Source organism: Trichomycterus rosablanca, chromosome 24, assembly GCF_030014385.1.
Source record: "Trichomycterus rosablanca isolate fTriRos1 chromosome 24, fTriRos1.hap1, whole genome shotgun sequence".
Classification (NCBI taxonomy): domain Eukaryota; kingdom Metazoa; phylum Chordata; class Actinopteri; order Siluriformes; family Trichomycteridae; genus Trichomycterus; species Trichomycterus rosablanca.
Genome location: NC_086011.1, coordinates 10,237,934 through 10,260,424, shown reverse-complemented (window position 1 = coordinate 10,260,424; position 22,491 = coordinate 10,237,934). Strand labels below are relative to the sequence as shown.

Sequence of the window (22,491 nt, the reverse complement as noted above, 5' to 3'; positions counted from 1 at the left end):
TCAGAAACAATCGTTATGACACTAATTATTAATTGAGTAATTTAAAGTAAAGTGAAACCTAAAACATTTTCAGTTTATACATACATTTTTTGAGTTTTTAAAGAAAATTGTTGGCACTGCTATTTTTTTTTTTTAACAGCCTAATATTCATTTTTCTTAACTTTCTGTAAAGGATGAACACAAACTGGCTAAATTGTGTTAATGTTTTGTTTTAGAATTGAAAGTGGAGTATTTTCAGAGCATTTGCATTTATGGAAATAAAAGTTATTATAATGATTTTGTGCTTTATTCACTTTTTTAAAATCACTGCTATTTTTTTGAACACCACTGTACATCTACAAGGTGGATCAACGAGGTAGGAGTGTCTAATAGAGTGGACAGTGAGTGGACACTGTGTCTGATCCATTCATACCAGCACAATACACACTAACACACAACCACCATGTCATTGTAACTGCAGTGCTGAGAATGATCCACCACCTAAATAATACCTGGTCTGTGGTGGTCCTGACCATTGAAAAACAGGGTGAAAGCAGGCTAAAAAAGTATGTAGAGAAACAGATGGACTACAGTCAGTAATTGTAGAACTACAAAGTGTTTCTATAAGGTAAGTGGAGCTGATAAAATGGACAGTGAGTGCAGAAACAAGGAGGCGGTTTTAATGTTATGGCTGATCGGTGTATATATACTTCAGTGTATTACCAGCACGTTTTCCATAAACATGACACAGCCGGTTGTTTTTATGTGTTTTAATCCAAAGTTGAAGCAGACCAAGACTTGGGTACAGCAAATGAACACTGAAAATACATGTGCCTGCCCTGCAGCTTAGCCAATTTACATGGTATTTTCATTTTTTGCATGAAAGAAAAGGCATCTTTGTTGTAAAGGAAATAGGAAAAATGAGCAAAAAGACTTGCAATTTCAGACAGCAAAACAGAAAGAAAGGGAGAGCAGCACAGAAATCCTTTGGATGATTGGGGGTTAGCAGTACACTGCTTCAACTCGGCACTTAACACATACTTTTCAAATGATTATATTTTGTATTGAAGAAAAATTCACACAATGTTCGTCAGTGCTCCAGATACAGAAATATTTTGTGTGTAAAAAGATACAGTAAACTCCACTGTGAAACTCGTGATGCTGCATCGGGTGAGTCGTTTTGTTTTAATACCTGATTCCTACGACACAAAGGCACATAAAAACTGCATAACGTTTGGAGAAGTGTTTATGTAGCGGGTTGATTCTGAAACGGTAGGTGCGTGCTTATTTAAAATGCATAGCCGGAGCCGCTCAGGTGGCGCAGCGGTAAAACACACGCTGAACACCAGAGCTGGGATCTCGAATACATCGTATCGGATCTCGGCTCTGCCTGCCGGCTGGGCTGAACAGCCACATGAACAACGATTGGCCTGTTGTTCAGGTGGGGTGTGATATTAAAGCCGGATAGGGACTCTCTCATAACTGATGCAATTACAAGCTCTGCTGGCTGATTGATGGGGCCTGTCAGGGTGTGTCTCTGTACACAGTGCTGATCTGCATTGCACTCGTCAAAGTGTAGGTGACAAAATGCATACAGATGCTGCCCACGTGTCGGAGGGGGCGTGGGTTAGCTTCGTTCTCCTCAAATAGAGCGGGAATCGGCATTGGTGGTGAGGAAGCATGACGCGCTAAAGGAGAAAATGCATAGCCGGGGGAAAGAACGCAGCTAGATTTTTTTTAATACTTGAATGAGGTTGTATCTTACATTATTTTAAACTATTTTAACACTGGCCAACAGTTTTAAACAACGAAAAAACTAGAATCGGTTACATAAATACAAACGGTATGAAAAAAAGGTATTGTAAAGGTAAAAGATGCATAAAATGTGTTGGAGTTTCATTCACGTGTTGAATAACATAACCTCAACAACACGGGCCACTAAAAACGAAATCCTAACTAAAACAATCCGAACCTTTTAAATGACTGTCTGTCGAGCAGCAGTGTACGAGAAGAGCTTTACAGTCAGTTCGTCTACATTCGGCAAGTCATTTCATGAACAAGTCTGCACGTCGCTATCGTTTGGGACTAGAGATTTAAACATACAAGCATACAAGTGCAGGGGTGTTTCTGAGAAAGAGGTGTGTGTGTGTGTTTGGGGGGGGGGGTAAAGTGGAAGAGTGGACGCACTTCATGAGAAAGTTTCTCTGCCAGTTTAATCACTGAGAAATACAACCAGGGGACCATGTGATGCTCTGCACATCCATAACAAATGAGAAAACACAACGTTTTGGTGACGAGTGACAAGGTGAGAATTTACTAAGGTTGAATTGAAGGAAAGTGAAAAAGTCTAAAGTTTACTTCTCTTTGAATTGAAACCAAACCAACATGTGAGAAAACAGTAATTGCAATGCAACCACAGACACATTCCTTAATTTATAATCCGCTCTCCAAATATCAGAATGCCTTAACAAGGTGCAGAAGAGTTAGTTACAGAGTAATAAAAAAATAAAATCAAAAATCAGTAAAACGAAAGATTAAAATAGAATTTTTCTGTTCATTCGAACATTTCAATCTGTGAAGTATTGCTGCCTTTTTATACTATACGCGTGCGCATCTGTGTGTCGAAACAAACACTGTGTCCTCAGCATGGCAGGGTCTGATTCTCAGCTGCTATGTTGGCCTTCTTTCTCCTCTTCAGCAGCAGTGGATTGATGGATTCTTCTATGTTCTTCATCGTAATCTGCTCGTAGTCCACTCTCATGGTGGCCAAGGCACTGGTCATTTCCTCCTGTAATGAACAGAAATGTGTTAAGACAGAGAGGCAAATACAAATAAGGTAAATACTAGAATAATGGGGCTGTGGACGCAACTACTCGTGTAAGCTCTGGGTATGTCCAACCAAAAAATAACAAATCATTGAATGCTTTGATGTACACTGCCTGGCCAAAAAAAAAAGGTCACCACCTGGATTTAACTAAGCAAATAGGTAAGAGCATCCCATTGGATAATTACTGCATGTGTGATTATGTTTCAGCTGGCAACAAGTTATTTAACCCTAATGGATGCAGTGGATGCTTCTCATTTGTTAAACAACCATGTCGAAAGACACGTCCTGTGGTCGTGGAAAAGATGTTAATCTGTTTCAGAAGGGTCAAATTATTGGCATGCATCAAGCAGAGAAAACATCTAAGGAGATTGCTGAAACTACTAAAATCGGGTTAAGAACTGTCCAACGCATTATTAAAAAGTGGAAGGACAGTGGAGAAACATCATCTTCGAGGAAGGAATGTGGTCGGAAAAAAATCTTGAATGATCGTGATCGGCGATCACTTAAACGTTTGGTGAAATCAAATGGTAGAAAAACTACAGTAGAACTCAGGGAAATGTTTAATAGTGAAAGTAAGAGCATTTCCACACGCACAATGTCAAGGGAACTCAAGGGATTGGGACTAAACAGCTGTGTAGCCTCAAGAAAAGCACTTGTCGGTAGGGCTGTCGCGGTGACAGAATTTCCCCTTGCGGTATTCAGACTGTCTCAATATCGCGGTATGCGGTTATATCGCCATTTTTTTGTTGTTTTGTTTCTGCAGGCTGCAATGCCATATTAACCGTCATTAAGTGTTTTAGTTCGCCAAGGCTGTTTAAATATAGTCTAAATTTATTGAGTGTGAACTCAATTTAATCATTAATAAACTTGCCTATAATTCCTGTTGCGATTGTTTACATTTTAAAACACAAAGCCTGACACTCAGCAGCAACGGATGAGAACAGGTTGCGGGAAAATGTCGCTCCTAGCTCATTTTCATTATGAATTTATTTAACATTTATTACGCACGAATGTAAGCGTATAAAACAAGATGGACCTGCAACAATAAAAAAAAGGAGAAGAAAGAAAGAAAAAACGTGAATATCGCGGTGTTGCGGTTGTCCAGCATGCCCTGCGGTTGGCTGGTCTATACCGCGATATTTCAAAATTGCGGTTAGCGCGACAGCCCTACTTGTCAGTGAGGCTAACCGGCAAAAATGGCTTCAATTTGCTAGGGAGCATAAAGATTGGACTCTGGAGCAATGGAAGAAAGTCATGATGGTCTGATGAGTCCAGATTTACCCTGTTACAGAGTGATGGGCGCATCAGGGTAAGAAGAGAGGTGGCTGAAGTGATGCACCCATCATGCCTAGTGCCTACCGTACAAGCCTGTGGGGGCAGTGCTATGATCTGGGGTTGCTGCAGTTGGTCAGGTCTAGGTTCAGCAACGTTATGTGCCCAAAGAATGAGGTCAGCTGACTACCTGAATATACTGAACCACCAGGTTATTCCATCAATGGATTTTTTCTTCCCTGATGGCACAGGCATATTCCAAGATGACAATGCCAGGATTCATCGGGCTCAAATTGTGAAAGAGTGGTTCAGGGAGCATGAGACATTATTTTCACACATGGATTGGCCACCACAGAGTCCAGACCTGAACCCCATTGAGAATCTTTGGGACGTGCTGGAGAAGACTTTGCGAAGTGTCCAAATCTCCCATCATCAATACAAGATCTTGGGGAAAAATTCAGGCAACTCTGGACAGAAATAAATGTTGTGACATTGCAGAATCTTGTGGAAACGATGCCACAGCGAATGCGTGCCGTAATCAGAGCTAAAGGCGGTCCAACCAAATATTAGAGTGTGTGACCTTTTTTTTTTTGGCCAGGCAGTGTATAATACAAGTGTTTAAAATACTATGCCCCTACAAAATGATAAAAAAATCTTCTGAATACCAGTCAAGTACCTTAATCGCTGAGCTATCACTGTATCTACTTAGGTCATGAATAACAAAGAAGCAATGGACTAGCTTTCATTGTCAACTTGTACGTACTTCAACAAGACTGTTAAGATTAAAATAGTAGTGGTAGCTCAGTTTCAGGTTTTAGTTTAAGCTACAGGACTATTGATCAAATGTTGCTGATTTAAGCGCTACAACTACAACCAAACTGACACTGTTGAGGGTTAAAGGTCTTACTCAGAGGACCAAGTGTCAGTTTGGTAGTAGTAGGGCTTAAACCAGCAGCATTTGATCAATAGTAAGGCATATAACTCTCAATTGATTGCATTGTATTTAGTCACAACTAAAACTGACAAGTCCGGCAAACAATATGCTCTGCCGGAGACTGGAATGCCAAGGTTGGAAATTAGAGAGAGGGAAATAAAGTTGGACAACACGACCTTGGAAACATTAATGAATTTAGAGGATGGCTGACTTTTGCACAATGACTTGTTTTATTACTAACACATTCTTCAAGCCATCAAAATGACTGGAGATTAAGCTAGAGATCACCAGATGGGATACACCAAAACAGAATTGACTACATTCTTTACACCAAGAGATGGAAAAGGTCACATTTAATTGCAAAGACATGGCCGGGACCTGTAACAGACCACAGACTTCTCAGAGTGAAGCTGGGAAAATATAAGACTTGAACAAATCATCAGTTTTGAAGGAAAACATCAGGAATTGATTTCGGATGCCAAACATAATTGACAAAAAACAGATGAGCTATGGGTGGAACTCAAAAGGCCATCAAAGAACAATCAGAGGAAAAAAGTATTCAGATGTAAAAGATTGTCTCTCCAAACTATGATCAGAATTATCCAGACTACACCGACCATGCATAGCATTATGACCACTGACAGGTGAAGTGAATAACACTGATTATCTCTTCATCACAGCACCTGTTACTGGGTGAGATATATTAGACAGCAAGTGAAAATTTTATCCTTAAAGTTGATGTGTTAGAAGCAGGAAAAAATGGGCGAGCGTAAGGATTTGAGTGAGTTTGACAAGGGCCAAATTGTGATGGCTAGACGACTGGATCAGAGCATCTCCAAAACTGCAGGTCTGCAGTGGTCAGTATCTGTCAAAAGTGGTCCAAGGAAGGAACAGTGGTAAACCGGCGACAGGGTCATGGGCGGCCAAAGCTCATTGATGCACGTGGTCGCGAAGGCTGGCCCGTGTGGTCTGATTCAACAGACGAGCTACTGTAGCTCAAATTGCTGAGGTGTCAGAATATACAGTGCATCACAATTGCGGGGCTATTTTGGCAGCAAAAAGGGGACCAACACAATATTAGAAAGGTGGTCATAATGTCATAATGTTATGCCTGATGGATGTATAGTCTTCTCTGTGGTTCTTTATTGATGTGAATGCTGGACAATAAAAAAGCAGAACAGGATGAATATTTAAGCCATTATACTTGGAGCTGATTCTTGACTTATACTGGACAAATGACAAGAACCAATTCATTGAAAGGAAAAAGACAGTTGAAGGTAAATGTGGAAGAGGATGGCCAGCAACAATCAACAAAGAATGGATGCAATTAGAAGAAGCAAACAATTAATTATAAAGCCTGAACATTTTATATAAACAAAGGTTCAAACCACCTAAAAGCAAGAAGCTAGTACACAAGTACATTTCTACATACCAATGGCTCCATTGTAAGTTTTTAAAAAGAAGCAGCTCACCTTGATATCCTCCCAGGCGTCCTTCTCCTCGTTTAACACACGACTGGTATGCAGCGGGGTCTGTGGCACTTCCATCGATTGCTGCATGATCAAAACCAAATATAAGCATGGGCTATTTAATCAGGCCAATATTCACAAAGCATAAAACTACAACACTCATGTCTGAGAGAAGTGAGTCACACAGACGTCCTTACATTAATCCAAGGATGATTCATGAACTCTGTGATGGTCATTCTCTGCGTGGGCTCTGTTTTCAGCAATGCCCTGATGAGCTGCTTGGCTGCAATGGAACCCAGAATTGTCAGGAAATGTAGTTGAATTACTTTTAACACAAATGAAGACACTGAATAGCTTTCTAAGTTTGAACTATCCAATTCCCCTGATTGTGTTATGCTTCACTTCTGACTGAGGAGCTTCGCAACTGACACACGCTCCCTCCGACACGTGTGTAGTACCAACGGCATCTTTTCACCTGCACTAGGCGAGTTCATATGCGGATCATCTTTGTGCATGGAGAGCCACACCCAGATCAGCATTATTTCCCAACTCTGCGCAGGCGCCATCATATCATTAAACGATTCAAGGAATTGGGAGAAATTTCATTGTGTAAAGGCCAAGGGCGCAAGCTTAAAATAACACCTGTGATCTTCTATCCCTCAGGCGGCACTGGAAACCGCCACTCAACAATAGCTGATATAACCACATGGGCAAGCACTACAAACTTTACTGTGCAAAATAGAAGCCTTATGTTAACTTCTCTGGGCTCAGAGGCATCTAGAATGGACCATCACACAGTGGAAACGTATTGTGTTTAGATGAATCAGCATTCCAGGTCTTGTATGGAAAAAATTTATGCCGTGGGCCCCAGACCAAAGACAAGTTATCAGTTATGCAAGTTATGCAGACTGTTATCAGCAACAAGTCCAAAAGCCAGGGTCTGTCATACTATGGGGCTGTGTCAGTGCCCTTGGCAAAGGTCATTTACACTTCTGTGATGGCAGCATTAATGCAGAAAAGTACATTGAGATCTTAGAGTGACATGCCCTGCCTTCAAGACGTCATCTTTTCCAGGGACGTCCATGCATTTTTCAACAAGACAATGCAAAACCACATGCTGCGCATATGCCTAACAAAGGCATGGCTGCGGAAGAAGAAGGTACGGGTAATGGATTGGCCTGCCTGCAGTCCTGACCTGTCCCCAATAGAGAATGTGTGGAGAATTTTTAAACTAGAAATGCAACGACCCCGTACTGTTGCACATCTTAAGACGTGTTTGCAGGAAGAATGGGGACAAAATAAATGTACAAAGTGGTAAATGCTTTACTGTCCCAACTTTTTTTGGAATGTGTGTCAGGTCTGAAATGCAGGAATGGATGTTTATTAATAACTGAAATGAAGTTGAGCAGACAAAACATGAAATATCTCAGATTCATCCTGTCTGCAATCAAATAAAAGTCAAAGTAAATGTAAGAAACTCTGTGTTTTTCCATGCTGTCTCAACTTTTTTTGATTTGGGGTTGTAGTTAAATGTTTGTAACAGGTTCTTATGTCTGTTTCACATTTAAACGTGGAATAAAACAGAATTACATTAGTGGTGCATTTTCTACTTTCAGTGTAAAATGGGACTAATAAACTTTAAAGATCGACTAGGGAAATGAGGCAGACACACTTACCTTCTTCTGACACTTCAGACCATTCAGGATTGGGGAACTCGTACTGTCCCATTCGGATCCTCTTTTTCATCCCAGGAGAAATAGCCAGCCCATGATTAGAGTAGAAAGGTGGGTAGCCACAGAGCCTGATTAAAGAAAAAAAACACGCACACATTTAATAGAGACAAATTAATATATATAGAGGCCCTATTTATTCCACTCCTTACAGTAGTGCATAAGGGCATACAAATCAAATTTTAAAACATTTCATTGCTTTTATTGAACATATAATTAACAAAATTTTAGTACTACTGATTACTGATAAATGCTCTACAGCACAAACTAAGTCTGCCTCTGAAATAAAGGCACCCTTGGTATAGATGGGTAAACATTATAATAGTACATTATGTATTAGAATTTTAACATCATGTTTTACACTTTGGTTACATTCATGACAGGACAAGTAGTAACTAGTAACACAAGATTCATCAGTTCATGTTTAATTTTCATACATGGACAATTTTGTGCCTCCAATTCACCTCACTTGCATGTCTTTTTACTGTGGGAGGAAACCCTCACAGACACGAGGAGAACATGCAAACTCTACACCTGGGAATCAAACCCAGGACCCTTTTGCAGTGAGGCGGTGCTACAAACTGAGCCACCATGCTGCCCATAATAGTACATTAATTACAAGGAAAAAAACAGATGTGAAGCTTGAACCAGCAGCCTTGCGATTACTAGTCAAGTACATTAACCGCTGAGCTAACACTGCCACTGGTGCAGGACTGATCACAACCATTTAAAAACGTAGGATCACATTCATCTCAAATAATCATAAGAAAATAATACAACCCCAAATCAGAAAAAGTTGGGACAGTATAGAAAATGCAAATAAAATAAAAATGCAGTGTTCCTTACATTTACTTTGACTTTTATTTGATTGCAGACAGTTTGAACCCAAGATATTTTATGTTTTGTCTGCTTAACTTCATTTCATTTATTAATAAACCTCAATTCCTGCATTTAAGGCCTGCAACACATTCCAAAAAAGTTGGGACGGGGGCAATTTAGGGCTAGTAATGAAGTGAAAAAACTAAATAATGATGTGATTTCAAACAGGTGATGTCAACAGGTGTCAGTGCCCTTGGCAAAGGTCATTTATACTTCTGTGATGGCAGCATTGATGCAGAAAAGTACATTGAGATCTTAGAGCAACATATGCTGCCTTCAAGACGTCATCTTTTCCAGGGACGTCCATGCATTTTTCAACAAGACGATGCAAAACCACATGCTGCACACATTACAAAGGCATGGCTGTGGAAGAAGAGGGTACGGGTACTGGACTGGCCTGCCTGCAGTCCTGACCTGTCCTCAATAGAGAACATGTGGAGAATTTTGAAACAAAAAAAATGCAACAACGACCCCGTACTGTTGCACATGTTAAGACGTGTTTGTAGGAAGAATGAGACAAAATAAAAGCTGAAACACTAAATCACTTGGTCTCCTCGGTGCCAAAATGTCTTAAGTGTGGTGAAAAGGAATGGCAACATTACAAAGTGGTAAATGCTTTACTGTCCCATCCCATTTTTGAAATGTGTTGCAGACCTGTAATGCATGAATAGATGTTTATTAATAAATGAAATGAAATTGAGCAGATAAAATATGAAATATCTCAGGTTCATCCAGTCTGCAATCAAACAAAAGTCAAAGTAAATGTAAGGAACTCTGTGTTTTTTATTATTTGCATTTTCCATGCTGTTCCAACTTTTTCTGATTTGGGGTTGTATTTAACAGTAACAGACTGTAGTCTGACATTAAAACAGCAAATCAATGGAAGACAACACGACACTTAAAATTCACTTACAGAATATACATGATGACGCCCAAAGACCACATATCACAGGATTTATCATATTTTTCCGGACCGAGAACTTCAGGGGCTACGAGATGAAACAGATCAATTACACTTAAAATAAGCATGCATCAGTGAGAATGTAAACAGAAGAACAAACTGGAAATGAGAATGGAAAAAATGACTATACTGAAACATCAGATCACAGACATAATGAGCCTTACCAACATAGTACGGAGTGTAGCATGGAGTAGCCAGTGAATTGTGTGTAGTTGTCTCTTTGGCAAACCCAAAGTCTGTGAGTTTAAGGACGGGGCAGGAAAGTTTTGAAGAGTAGATGAGGTTTTCTGGCTGTAAAGTAGAGCAAACCAATTCAATTATAGGCAAACACAAAGATTAGAAGTGCACTTGATTAACCGATGGTGAAAAGTGGTAAGGATCATACCTTGACGTCTCTGTGTGCTATGTTCATGGCGTGCAGGAACTGGATGGCTTCTCCGATACTTTTCATGATATCTGAAGCCTCTGTGGAGGTTTAAAAACAAATTAATAACCACTTTCTTATACAAGCAATATACACTGATCAGCCATAACATTAAAACCAGCACCTTGTGTCTACACACATTGTCCATTTTATCAGCTCCACTTTTCATATAGAAGCCTTTTGTAGTTCTACAATTACTGACTGTAGTCCATCTGTTTTTCTGAATGCTTTGTTAGCCCCCTTTCATGATAATCTTCAATGGTCAGGACCCTAACAGGACCACCACAGAGCAGGTATTATTTGGGTGGTGGATCATTCTCAGCACTGACATGGTGGTGGTATGTTAGTGTGAGTTGTGCTGGTAAGAGTCAGACACAGCAGCGCTGCTGGAGTTTTCAAAAACTGTGTCCACTCACTGTCCACTCTATTAGACACTCCTACCTAGTTGGTCCACCTTGTAGATGTAAAGTCAAAGACGATCACTCACCTATTGCTGCTGTTTGAGTTGGTCATCTTCTAGACCTTCATCAGTGGTCACAGGACGCTGCCTACAGGGCGCAGTGGCTGGATATATTTTTGGTTGGTGGACTATTCTCAGTCCAGCAGGGACAGTGAGGTGTTTAAAAACTCCATCAGCGCTGCTGTGTCTTATCCACTCATACCAGCACAACACACACTAACACACCACCACCATGTCAGTGTCACTGCCGTGCTGAGCATCATCCACCACCCAAATAATACCTGCTCTGTGGTGGTCCTGACCATTAAAGAACAGCATGAAAGGGGGCTAACAAAGCATGCAGAGAAACTAATGGACTACAGTCAGTAATTGTAGAACTACAAAGTGCTTCTATATGGTAAGTAAAGCCGATAAAATGGACAGTGAGTGTAAATACAAGGAGGTGGTTTTAATGTTATGGCTGATCGGTGTATATCACCCAAAAATAAACTGAAAAAGTTTGTGACCGTTTGTAATTATCATTTATTCTATAAGGTTTCACTAGGCTTGTTAGGGTGTGAGTCACAGTGGACGATTAAAATGCATGTCGGTCTATTATTGCCTTCCTTACTCTACAACTATGACTGGGCGATATTACTAAAAAACATACTTCTCTAAAGCACTTCTCTATATGATATAATGAAAACCTAAACAATGTATAATGTTTAAGTATCAGCATTATTTGTAACACCAAAATGGCACGGTGTATTATAACTTTATAACAAAAACTGTGTGCAATATAAGAAAAAGTGGGGGGCAGAGGGAGAGCTTTTACTCGTCTGTTTCACTGACTCAGTAAAATGCAGTGGATGATAATTAAGATGTGGCACTGAGAGACACCATGAACGAGTGAGGTACACCCAAGTGTGCATGATGAACATGGTGTTGCTTCAGCGGCATGCGCAGACCGATGTAGCGTGCTTGTGTGTGCGCGTGTGCTTGCTCATGCAAAAAAGAGCACGGTGCATAGTTCTTTTATGCTGTTTTAAACGTCGTTAGATGGTAACCTGTGTATCCGAGGCAGACACTATATAACGAATATGGTCATTTTCAATATTGTGTAAAAATACTATATAGATATATTGATATTTGCGAGATACTGACCAGCCCTATAGATTTTTTTAAAAAATTGTTTTACATATTTTGTTTATTAGGATTTTAACGTCATGTTTTACACCCTTCGGTTACATCCACGACAGAAACTGTAGTTACTCGTTACACAAGATTCATCAGTTCACAAGGTTATATCGAACACAGTCATGGACAATTTAATATCTCCAATTGGTGGTGTTGCTTCAGCGGGGCATACACAGATCGACATAGCGTGCTTGCGTGTTCGCGTGTGTACACGCATGCTTGCTCATGCAAGAAAGAGACAACCCACATTCATTTTAACTTTAACATTTTAACAGAATGGTGCTCAGAGATTTTATTTTAAATAGTTGGGGTAAGTAGCTGAGGCTTAACTTTAATATGTAGATGAATATTAGACTACATTCATAAATCCAGTTCATGCTAAGGGTTCAAAAACTTTTTCTCTGAATAGAAAAAAAAAAAAAGCTTTACCTCTCTCTGTGAATGCCTGGTCCCCACGGTCCTGAATCCGACTGAACAACTCCCCTCCCTCCATACTGCAAAACAAAAGCATACAAAGTAGTGATCGACGGGCCGATTTTTGGCATTTTTTTAGATAATCGGCATCGGCCGATATATGTGCGCACAAGGCCGATATTTAAACATTGCCTCCGTCAGCTCAGTGACTGTATACAGTCATTGGTCTGGCTGTTGTTAGAGCGCCCCGTGTGTCCATTTTGCCACTCTCCAGGCAGACATCAGTGAATGCACAAGAACAAGGATTGTAATCCTCCAGCCTGGAGGTTTAAGCATGTTTGTTCATTCTTAAAAACAAAAAGATACTGCTATCTGCTTGTGTATGTTAAGTGCACTGAAACCTTTGAAATAATTTGTATTTTATTTAAAGTTTTTATTTTTTTTATTAAATTTTTTGAACGGCCAAAAGTGCAAACATGAATATACAGTGATGAATAAATGTTTATTTAAGATCATTATTGTATTATTATTATTGTATTTTTTAGTTGTAAAAAAATGGTATTATCGGCTTTATATATCGGCCATCGGCCACTTCTTTCGTCTAAATATCGGTATCGGCATCGGCCATTAAAAAACCCATATCGGTCGATCACTAATACAATATAATAGCAATATAAATATGCAGGACATGGTCAAAAATATGTGAACACCCTGCTGTTTAGTGAAACTGTCTATTTTAGACAGGAACAAGCTCACAGTATTGCAATCTGCATAGGCAAGGCCAAGGCAAAGTTTATTTGTATAGCACCTTTCATACACAGTGGCAATTCAAAGTGCTTTACATAAGGAAAAATTTAAAGCATTAAAACATTCCTGAGATCTAGAACCTCAGAAAGACTTGCAAACATTTAGTTACAATTAAGAGAACATGAAATTAAAATGAGAGATAAAAAATTAAGAACATGAAAAACTAAAAGAAAATATAGTAAAACAGACCCAGAGCCTCCCCTTAAATAATAATCAAAATAGGCCACACAGACCCAGAGCCACACAGACTCCCCTTAAATAATAATCAAAATAGGCCACACAGACCCAGAGCCACACAGACTCCCCTTAAATAATAATCAAAATAGGCCACACAGACCCAGAGCCACACAGACTCCCCTTAAATAATAATCAAAATAGGCCACACAGACCCAGAGCCACACAGACTCCCCTTAAATAATAATCAAAATAGGCCACACAGACCCAGAGCCACACAGACTCCCCTTAAATAATAATCAAAATAGGCCACACAGACCCAGAGCCACACAGACTCCCCTTAAATAATAATCAAAATAGGCCACACAGACCCAGAGCCACACAGACTCCCCTTAAATAATAATCAAAATAGGCCACACAGACCCAGAGCCACACAGACTCCCCTTAAATAATAATCAAAATAGGCCACACAGACCCAGAGCCACACAGACTCCCCTTAAATAATAATCAAAATAGGCCACACAGACCCAGAGCCACACAGACTCCCCTTAAATAATAATCAAAATAGGCCACACAGACTCCCCTTATATAATAATCAAAATAGACCACACAGACCCAGAGCCACACAGACTCCCCTTAAATAATAATCAAAATAGGCCACACAGACTCCCCTTAAATAATAATCAAAATAGGCCACACAGACCCTGGAGCCACACAGACTCCCCTTAAATAATAATCAAAATAGGCCACACAGACTCCCCTTAAATAATAATCAAAATAGGCCACACAGACCCTGGAGCCACACAGACTCCCCTTAAATAATAATCAAAATAGGCCACACAGACCCAGAGCCACACAGACTCCCCTTATATAATAATCAAAATAGGCCACACAGACCCTGGAGCCACACAGACTCCCCTTAAATAATAATCAAAATAGGCCACACAGACTCCCCTTAAATAATAATCAAAATAGGCCACACAGACTCCCCTTAAATAATAATCAAAATAGGCCACACAGACCCAGAGCCACACAGACTCCCCTTATATAATAATCAAAATAGGCCACACAGACCCTGGAGCCACACAGACTCCCCTTAAATAATAATCAAAATAGGCCACACAGACTCCCCTTAAATAATAATCAAAATAGGCCACACAGACTCTCCTTAAATAATAATCAAAATAGGCCACACAGACCCTGGAGCCACACAGACTCCCCTTATATAATAATCAAAATAGGCCACACAGACCCTGGAGCCACACAGACTCCCCTTAAATAATAATCAAAATAGGCCATAGACAATTACTGCCAGTGGAAACAGTCGTACTAAATAGGTCAGGTACCTGAAGTGGATATGTCTGTGTGAATACGTCTCTGGAGTAATGACTCCTAATACATTTCAGGATTTGGTGGACCTGGAAATACTGGTTGACTATTAAAAAGCTTACATGGTCACAAGGGACAGTGGTAACCTAGAGGGTTGAGTTGTGAATTGCCAAATGTAAGGCTGTAGAAGCTGGGATATAAGGAAAATGAATTTCATTGTACTGTCCACGTGTATGTGTATAAATGACAATTAAAGGAATCTGCCAACCAGGACTGCCCTGTAATGTGTTAAACACATTGTTTAGGAGTAGTGTCAGACCCATCGCAACCCTGACCAGGATGAATCAAGGCTACAGACAAATCACAAACTACCTTATAAGCATGTGCTTAGGTCATTTAGAAAGTCCTTTTTGTACTATAGAGGAGGCTATAAATGTACTATGGGACATTCAACATTCCATAATCTAACGTTATATAAATAAATAAATAATACAAATAAAGAAAGTATTCTCACGTAAATAAATCTGACTAGAAAATTCCGAACCAGGCAACTTTGTGAAGTGCTGTCAATCAAGCAAGGTAAATAGCACCAGTGCCCTCTGCTTTTTAAAATGAATATCAATTCATCTTAAATGAATGACCGATTCGAATCGTGGCACATGTGCACCAATTTTTCACTGTCTTGTGGTGCATCGTTACATCCCGTTAGCATTAATACATCATTGTTAACAAAGACTTAAACACTGACGCACTCACACCTTGGTTTATTTTAGAAGTGCCAATCAGGTGTATGCATGTTTTGAGTAGGTATACACAAAAAACCTCTACAGAAACAAAGACATGTCACCAAAAGCAAGGACCGAAACACAGGACCCACACATTTAGTTTTCTACAACTACCCAAAAGCAGTTTTTCACACACTTAAAAAGGCAAGCGCTACTTCTAAAGCCAGTAACTTACGAGCCCACTTGGTGTTATACTGTGTTCTACTATCAGCACGAAAACCACGCAGCACTTATCAATTTGCCCCTCACTTTTACAGTAAACAGACTTACTCAAATATAACCTAACCCCAAATTTAAAAGAACAGTTCAAAGCAGATGCGAGAACCTAATGCAGGTAGTTCTGTAGACAAAATTCTGCCCACATGTCATGGGGGCGGGCACGTATCCCCCCCCTTTAATCACTGTGGTTACCATACGTATAACCACTTAGAAGTGTGAACAAAGTGCTAGATGGTGGGCTGCCCTTCTTGGAAGCCCGCCAGCTGAAAAGAACTAGATTACGTAATCCAGTCTACAAAGTTCATTTAGACATTAAGAAAAATGACACACGGTGACCGTAAATTAAAACACGAGGGCTGAATTGTAAGAAAATAAATGTATTTGTTTGTGAGGCAAAAATAATTTGAGCTAGTACAGCATCCCCAGCACTTTAATATTTTAGTTATAAGTGCACAGTATTTTTAAACTAATGGATTTCAAGGGTGTAGCGATACACACGTTTCACAACATAAATCATATTGCATGCGACTTACATTATACAGTCTAAGCAATTGAGGGTTAAGGGCCTTGCTCAAGGACCCAACAGAGGCAACCTGGCAGTGGTGGGGTTTGAACCAGCAACCTTCTGCTTACTAGTCCAGTACCTTAACCGCTATGATACAACTGCCCTCCAAGGCTAAAGTAAATTAAATAACCACACGTTACAAATGCTATAAGAAGATCAGGACCAAAGAATGCACAACATGTCAAACCTTGAGGTGGATGGGCTTCAACTCCAGTCAACCAACAAAAAAAAAAAAAAAAAAAAGCACAGGCTTACCAAAATCAAAGAAACAAAATTTCCTTCCAATCAGCTCAAGCTAATCTGGTCATTCTTGTCTAATTTGTATTTTTTGAACAGAACCATGATGCATGGAAATTCTAAGTGATTACACAATTGGTACAAACATCAAATAATGATCAATCCTGATGTTTGTGAACATTTATCTAAAGCTTCTCACCCATGTCAGTATAACTATAATTTCTCTCCTGTCACATGACCAACTGATAGGAATAAGTACATGAACTGGTAGTGTACAGGTCCAGTGGTACCTTGTAAGAACCAACTGACGCCGAGTTTCACGGTACCATTGTATTCTTAAGTGTCCAGTATAGTGTGCATATACAGGCAACGTTACTCGGTTCACCTGTCTTATATTTAAATTAATAGGGTATTTTAAAAGCAAATTTCAGACTCTAGTCCATTTACCGTGTGGTCACCCAGTATACATTGTAAGTGAATAATAGTGAACCCTTAAAGACACCAATTTATCTTCCTTCAAATGTAGACCATTCTTAGCACTGCAGTGACACTGAAGTGGTAATGGTGTTTACCTGGATAATGTGTTTTACTGGAATGAGTATTAGCTGAAGCAACACTGTAAAAGTAAAGCTAAAAGAAAAAAGTGCTACACCCCCATAATAATAATAATAATAATAATAACAATAATAATAAGCTTATGAGAAAATAATTCACTGATGAAAGGCTAAAAGGGAAATTACCAGACAGGCATAAAAATAGCTATAATCTCTAACTGTAGCTATAATCTCTAACATCACAATGAGTGCTAACGGCATTTCTTATACAAAGCAAGGATGTGTTAACAGCATAAAACCCCAAATATTCTAATGGACTTGATGTACTAATACTAGTGCAACACATCATGTCATTACCATGTTTGACATTCAGTCACACAAAAAGAACTGTTAAAGAAATCATTGAAACTCCATAAGTCACGACAAACAAGTTCCTTACAAGTGAAATTCTGACTGGAATAGTACGCTTAGATGGTTTCCGTTGTAATCAAGCCTCTGACACAAGGGAAAATACATAAAGCATTTAAACGAAAGAGTTCAAGAAACAAGGCAAGGGGCCTCACTTTAGAGCAAAAGAAACCGCATTTTACTTCTTTCAATTCTTTCAAAGTTAGGGTGCTAGTTTCTATTAAAGCAGAAAGAAAACCAAAAGAAAGCTGTTCTGGGTAATAATGCAGGGACCTGACAGCCATATTAAAGCGCTGTCTGTATTACCTGTACAGGATGACACGTTTCATCATATTATAACGGGAACTGGTGAACAATTCAATGTTCATTTCTGTTAAAGTAAAACCTAAATGCACAATAAAGCAGCACATGGTCCAGCAATTTATAGAGTCTAATGTTATTTATTTATTAGGATTTTAACATCATGCTTTATACACTTTGGTTACAATCATGACAGAAATGGTAGTTACTCGTTACACAAGATTCATCAGTTCACAAGTTGAACATCAAACACACTCAACCTCACTTGCACGTCTATGGGCTGTGGGAGGACACAGGAGCACCCGGAGGTAACCCACGTGGACACGGGGAAAACATGCAAATTCCACACAGAAAGGACCTGGACCCCCCCACCTGGGGATCAAACCCAGGACCTTCTTGCTCTGAGGCGACAGTGCTACCCACTGAGCCACCGTGCCGCCCTGGAGTCTAATGCAATGGAATGTTTAGTCTAAGGTGGTCCAGCAGTTTATGGAGTCTAATGCATGTAAAAATCTTTAGTAATGGAAGGTTTAGTCTAAAATTGGTGACAAATCAATGACAATTACAGACAACAGAGTTTTAGGTGGCATAAAAAAATCCTGTTACATTCCCCAATCTGCAACACTTCTTATAAATGCTTGGGTGCCACATACAGTACTAAAAATACATTTAACCACTGAACAATTTTTGCACATATACGTATTTTTAAAGCTGGTGGTATTCTATATTTGCATGCAAGCATGAGTATGGTACAACTCTGGAGCACAAGAAACTGTGGAGTAAGTATTCTCATTTGCTGGTCTGCTAGTACAGAATAGGGGACAACACACTTAGAAGTGTGAACAAAGTGCTAGATGGTGGGCTGCCCTTCTTGGAAGCCCGCCAGCTGAAAATAACTAGATTACGTAATCCAGTCTACAAAGTTCATTTAGACATTAAGAAAAATGACACACGGTGACCGTAAATTAAAACACGAGGGCTGAATTGTAAGAAAATAAATGTATTTGTTTGTGAGGCAAAAATAATTTGAGCTAGTACAGCATCCCCAGCACTTTAATATTTTAGTTATAAGTGCACAGTATTTTTAAACTAATGGATTTCAAGGGTGTAGCGATACACACGTTTCACAACATAAAACATATTGCATGTGGTACACAATAATACATCCAAGAATGCCTGAACCCTCCTTCAAAAAATTTACATTTTTAGCATCTATCCAAAGCGATTTACATTATACAGTCTAAGCAATTGAGGGTTAAGGGCCTTGCTCAAGGGCCCAACAGTGGCAACCTGGCAGTGGTGGGGTTTGAACCAGCAACTGGTCTGCTAGTGCAGAATAGGGGACAACACATTGTTGTGCTTTATTGGTCTAATTTCAGCTGATATAAGACCAGTATATACACTGATCAGCCATAACATTAAAACCACCTCCTTGTTTCTACACTCGCTGTGCATTTTATCTGCTCCACTTACCATATAGAAGCATTTTGTAGTTCTACAATTACTGACTGTAGTCCATCTGTTTCTCTACATGCTTTGTTAGCCCCCTTTTATGCTGTTCTTCAATGGTCAGGACTCTCCTAGGACCACTACAGAGCAGGTATTATTTGGGTGGTGGATCATTCTCAGCACTGCAGTGACATTGACATGGTGGTGGTGTGTTAGTGTGTTGTGCTGATATGAGCGGATCAGGTGTTTTTAAACACCTCACTGTCACTGCTGGAATGAGAATAGTCCACCAACCAAAAATATCCAGCCAACACCCTATGGGCAGCAGCCTATGACCACTGACACTGATGAAGGTCTAGAACAGGGGTAGGCAATAAAATTTTCCAAGGGGCTACATAAGAAACTGGGACTGTTGTGGAGGGCCGGACCAATAAGATGAACTTAATTCTGCTCAATATTAATTTTATCTCTTTATTTACATTTACATTTTCAGCATTTAGCAGACGCATTTAGCAGATCCAAAGCGACTTACATTACAGTTACACTATACAGTCTGAGCAATTGAGGGTTAAGGGCCTTGCTCAAGGGCCCAAAAGCAGCAACCTGGCAGTGGAAGGGCTTGAACCAGTAGGGCTGGGCGATATATCGAGATTTTTTAAAATATCGATATATTTTCATACGCGATATAAGATAAGACAATATCGCTTATAACGATATAGATGTTGCGTTCCAGTTAGATCAGACAGTTCGTCTTTCTCTTCTCCCAGTTTGTCTCTGCACATGTTCACCTGCCCCGCCCCTCTCACTCACTGAACACAACTCGCCCCGCCCCTCTCCCTCACTGAACACAACTCGCCCCGCCCCTCTCCCTCACTGAACACAACTCCCCCCTCCCCACCGCTTCACCAGTAAATCCTGCAGGCAGCGATCTCATGGAGACGGCTCAAGACATGACAGAAGCTATCGAGGAGGAGCTGCTTACTAAAAAGAAAAATAATGACTCTTTTTGGAATTATTTGGAGATGGTTCGAAAGTGTCAGATGAGCAGCAGAATAATGTATTCTGTAGAGAATGCCGAAAACAAGTCCAGACAAAAGGTTCCAGTTCCGTGTACCTTTGGTCATTCGTTTTCACTTCAAATCCTAAAGTTAAAAAACAAGAAAACGAGTCGTTATTCGTTTCAAAAACCAATACAAGGGCATGCACGCGCTGACATGTACGTATTTACTTCACATTAAGTGTTGAGAAAGTAATAATAACGTAACGGTGCGTCTCCTGTTGTTCTGACTCTTGTGTTTGTATATGTGATGTGCATATATTTGCTCTATCTGTAAATACAAACATTATGGGGATTTCTGTACTGGATGTTGTACGTGGTTGTGTTAGTTTATACTGGACGATCGCCCGACGTCCGACATGTCATTTATTTATTTATCTTCTATTATAGTATTTCTTGTTGTCGGCCAATAAACAACCAAACATTATTAAATTGCATGAACTAACTCTGCAGTAAACAAGGAGCAAACAGCAATTAAACAACAAATAAAGCTGTTAAATAATGATAAAGTGCATGAAGCAGAACGCTGATTAAAATGCATTAAATGTTGTAATAGTTACACAGTAACATGAACGATTAGTTCTGCCTGTATTACAGAACTGAGTTCTATACGTAAAAAAAATAATAATAATGTAAATGTTATGGCGACATATACATAAAATAATGTATAAAGTCCAAACATGGGGGGGTGGGGGGTTAACGAGGGGTTTACTTTAACGGGGTTTTACTTTTAATGTCACACAAGCTCAGCCGGAAACCGTGTCATTCCGACATCTTCCCTACACACTCGCTCCCTGCGCCCTATCGTACACTTAACATTCTTAAAGGGCCAGACAATATATTTGTAATTCACATTACACAACAGGAGATGCCTTAGAAAACAACTTATTTTTTTCTTAGAATAGCTCTAAGGAAAAATAGTTCTTGTGTAAAGCTTTCCCAGCATGAATATTAATAAAAGTGCCTGTAAAAAAATTGGAACATGTAGCTTTGTCTCAGAAGTGTCTTTTTGTTATTACCTTATGGGATAAAAAAATATCGAGATATATATCGTATATCGCCGTTCAGCAAAAAATATTGAGATATTATTTTTTATCCATATCGCCCAGCCCTATGAACCAGCGACCTTGTATTTACTAGTCCAGTACCTTAAGCACTAGAGCTTAAGATAAGACTGTTAGATAACCGCTGATTTTATGATGTATGTCTCATAATGCTATGTTTAGATTTCATGTTTTTTTTTTTTATATTACTCTTTTTCTGTAGCACTTTGAGATTTGTTTTCAAATGTAAAGTGCGTTATAAATAAAATGTATTATTATTATTAGGCTACAACTGCCCACTCTTTATGAGAAGCAGTAAATTGTACAGTTCTAATAAGCTGTTAATGTTTAGATGTTACAATCAGAAAATTAGAAGTAGGCAGAGAAAAAACATCAACATTATTTTACTTTTTATTACAAATAAAAAGCAAAAAAAAAAAACACAAATGTGAACAAATGTGCAGGTTTTAAACTATTTTGTTTTAAGTCTAATTACCACATTTGTTTTTCAGTCCTTTGTTATTGTTGGATATTCTTTTTAAAATCACAAAGCTGGTCCTGACTGCTTCAGATCTGGATGTGTTAAACTTTATAAAAAGTCCTTGTTGCTTATGCAGTTTAGTTAGTGAAGCTTCAGGTGTGACGCTCTGCATCGTTCATGTTGTTGTATTTCTCTGTTTAGTACCACGATTTAGAGCCTAAATTGTGATCGTTAAACAGCTTTACACCTGACTTCAGTAAATAAATACTTCAGAAGTTCATGTCTTGTTAAAAACTCCACCGAAGCCCGATACACTCTCACACACGTAAATCGAAACTTACGGAAATTTAAAGACACAGCGCTCCCGTCAAAATCAATCCTGTTATATTGCATGTTTGATGTACATTTATTTACGTCTGATTTTTAATTGCCTCGAACCTCATGCGGGCCGGTTAGGGATGTCTCTACAATGCCCAAGGTCTGGTCTAGAAGATGACCAACTCAAACAGCAACAATAGATGAGCGATCGTCTCTGACTTTACATCTACAAGGTGAACC

At 39.4% G+C, this 22,491-nt stretch overlaps 1 protein-coding gene across 1 annotated transcript in view; it reads right to left on the bottom strand.

The window, feature by feature from the left end:
• Positions 1 to 734: 734 nt before the first annotated feature.
• The window catches only part of mapkapk2a (MAPK activated protein kinase 2a), a 70,356-nt gene continuing 48,599 nt past the window's right edge, over positions 735 to 22,491 (bottom strand). The window contains exons 3-10 of the mRNA XM_062986837.1: positions 12,541 to 12,605; positions 10,437 to 10,516; positions 10,216 to 10,342; positions 10,004 to 10,079; positions 8,158 to 8,282; positions 6,679 to 6,764; positions 6,485 to 6,565; positions 735 to 2,767 (exon numbers count right to left, since the gene is read on the bottom strand). Of these exons, the coding sequence (XP_062842907.1) occupies positions 2,621 to 2,767; positions 6,485 to 6,565; positions 6,679 to 6,764; positions 8,158 to 8,282; positions 10,004 to 10,079; positions 10,216 to 10,342; positions 10,437 to 10,516; positions 12,541 to 12,605 (787 nt within the window). The 3' untranslated portion in view covers positions 735 to 2,620. The remainder of the gene's footprint in view (positions 2,768 to 6,484; positions 6,566 to 6,678; positions 6,765 to 8,157; positions 8,283 to 10,003; positions 10,080 to 10,215; positions 10,343 to 10,436; positions 10,517 to 12,540; positions 12,606 to 22,491) is intronic.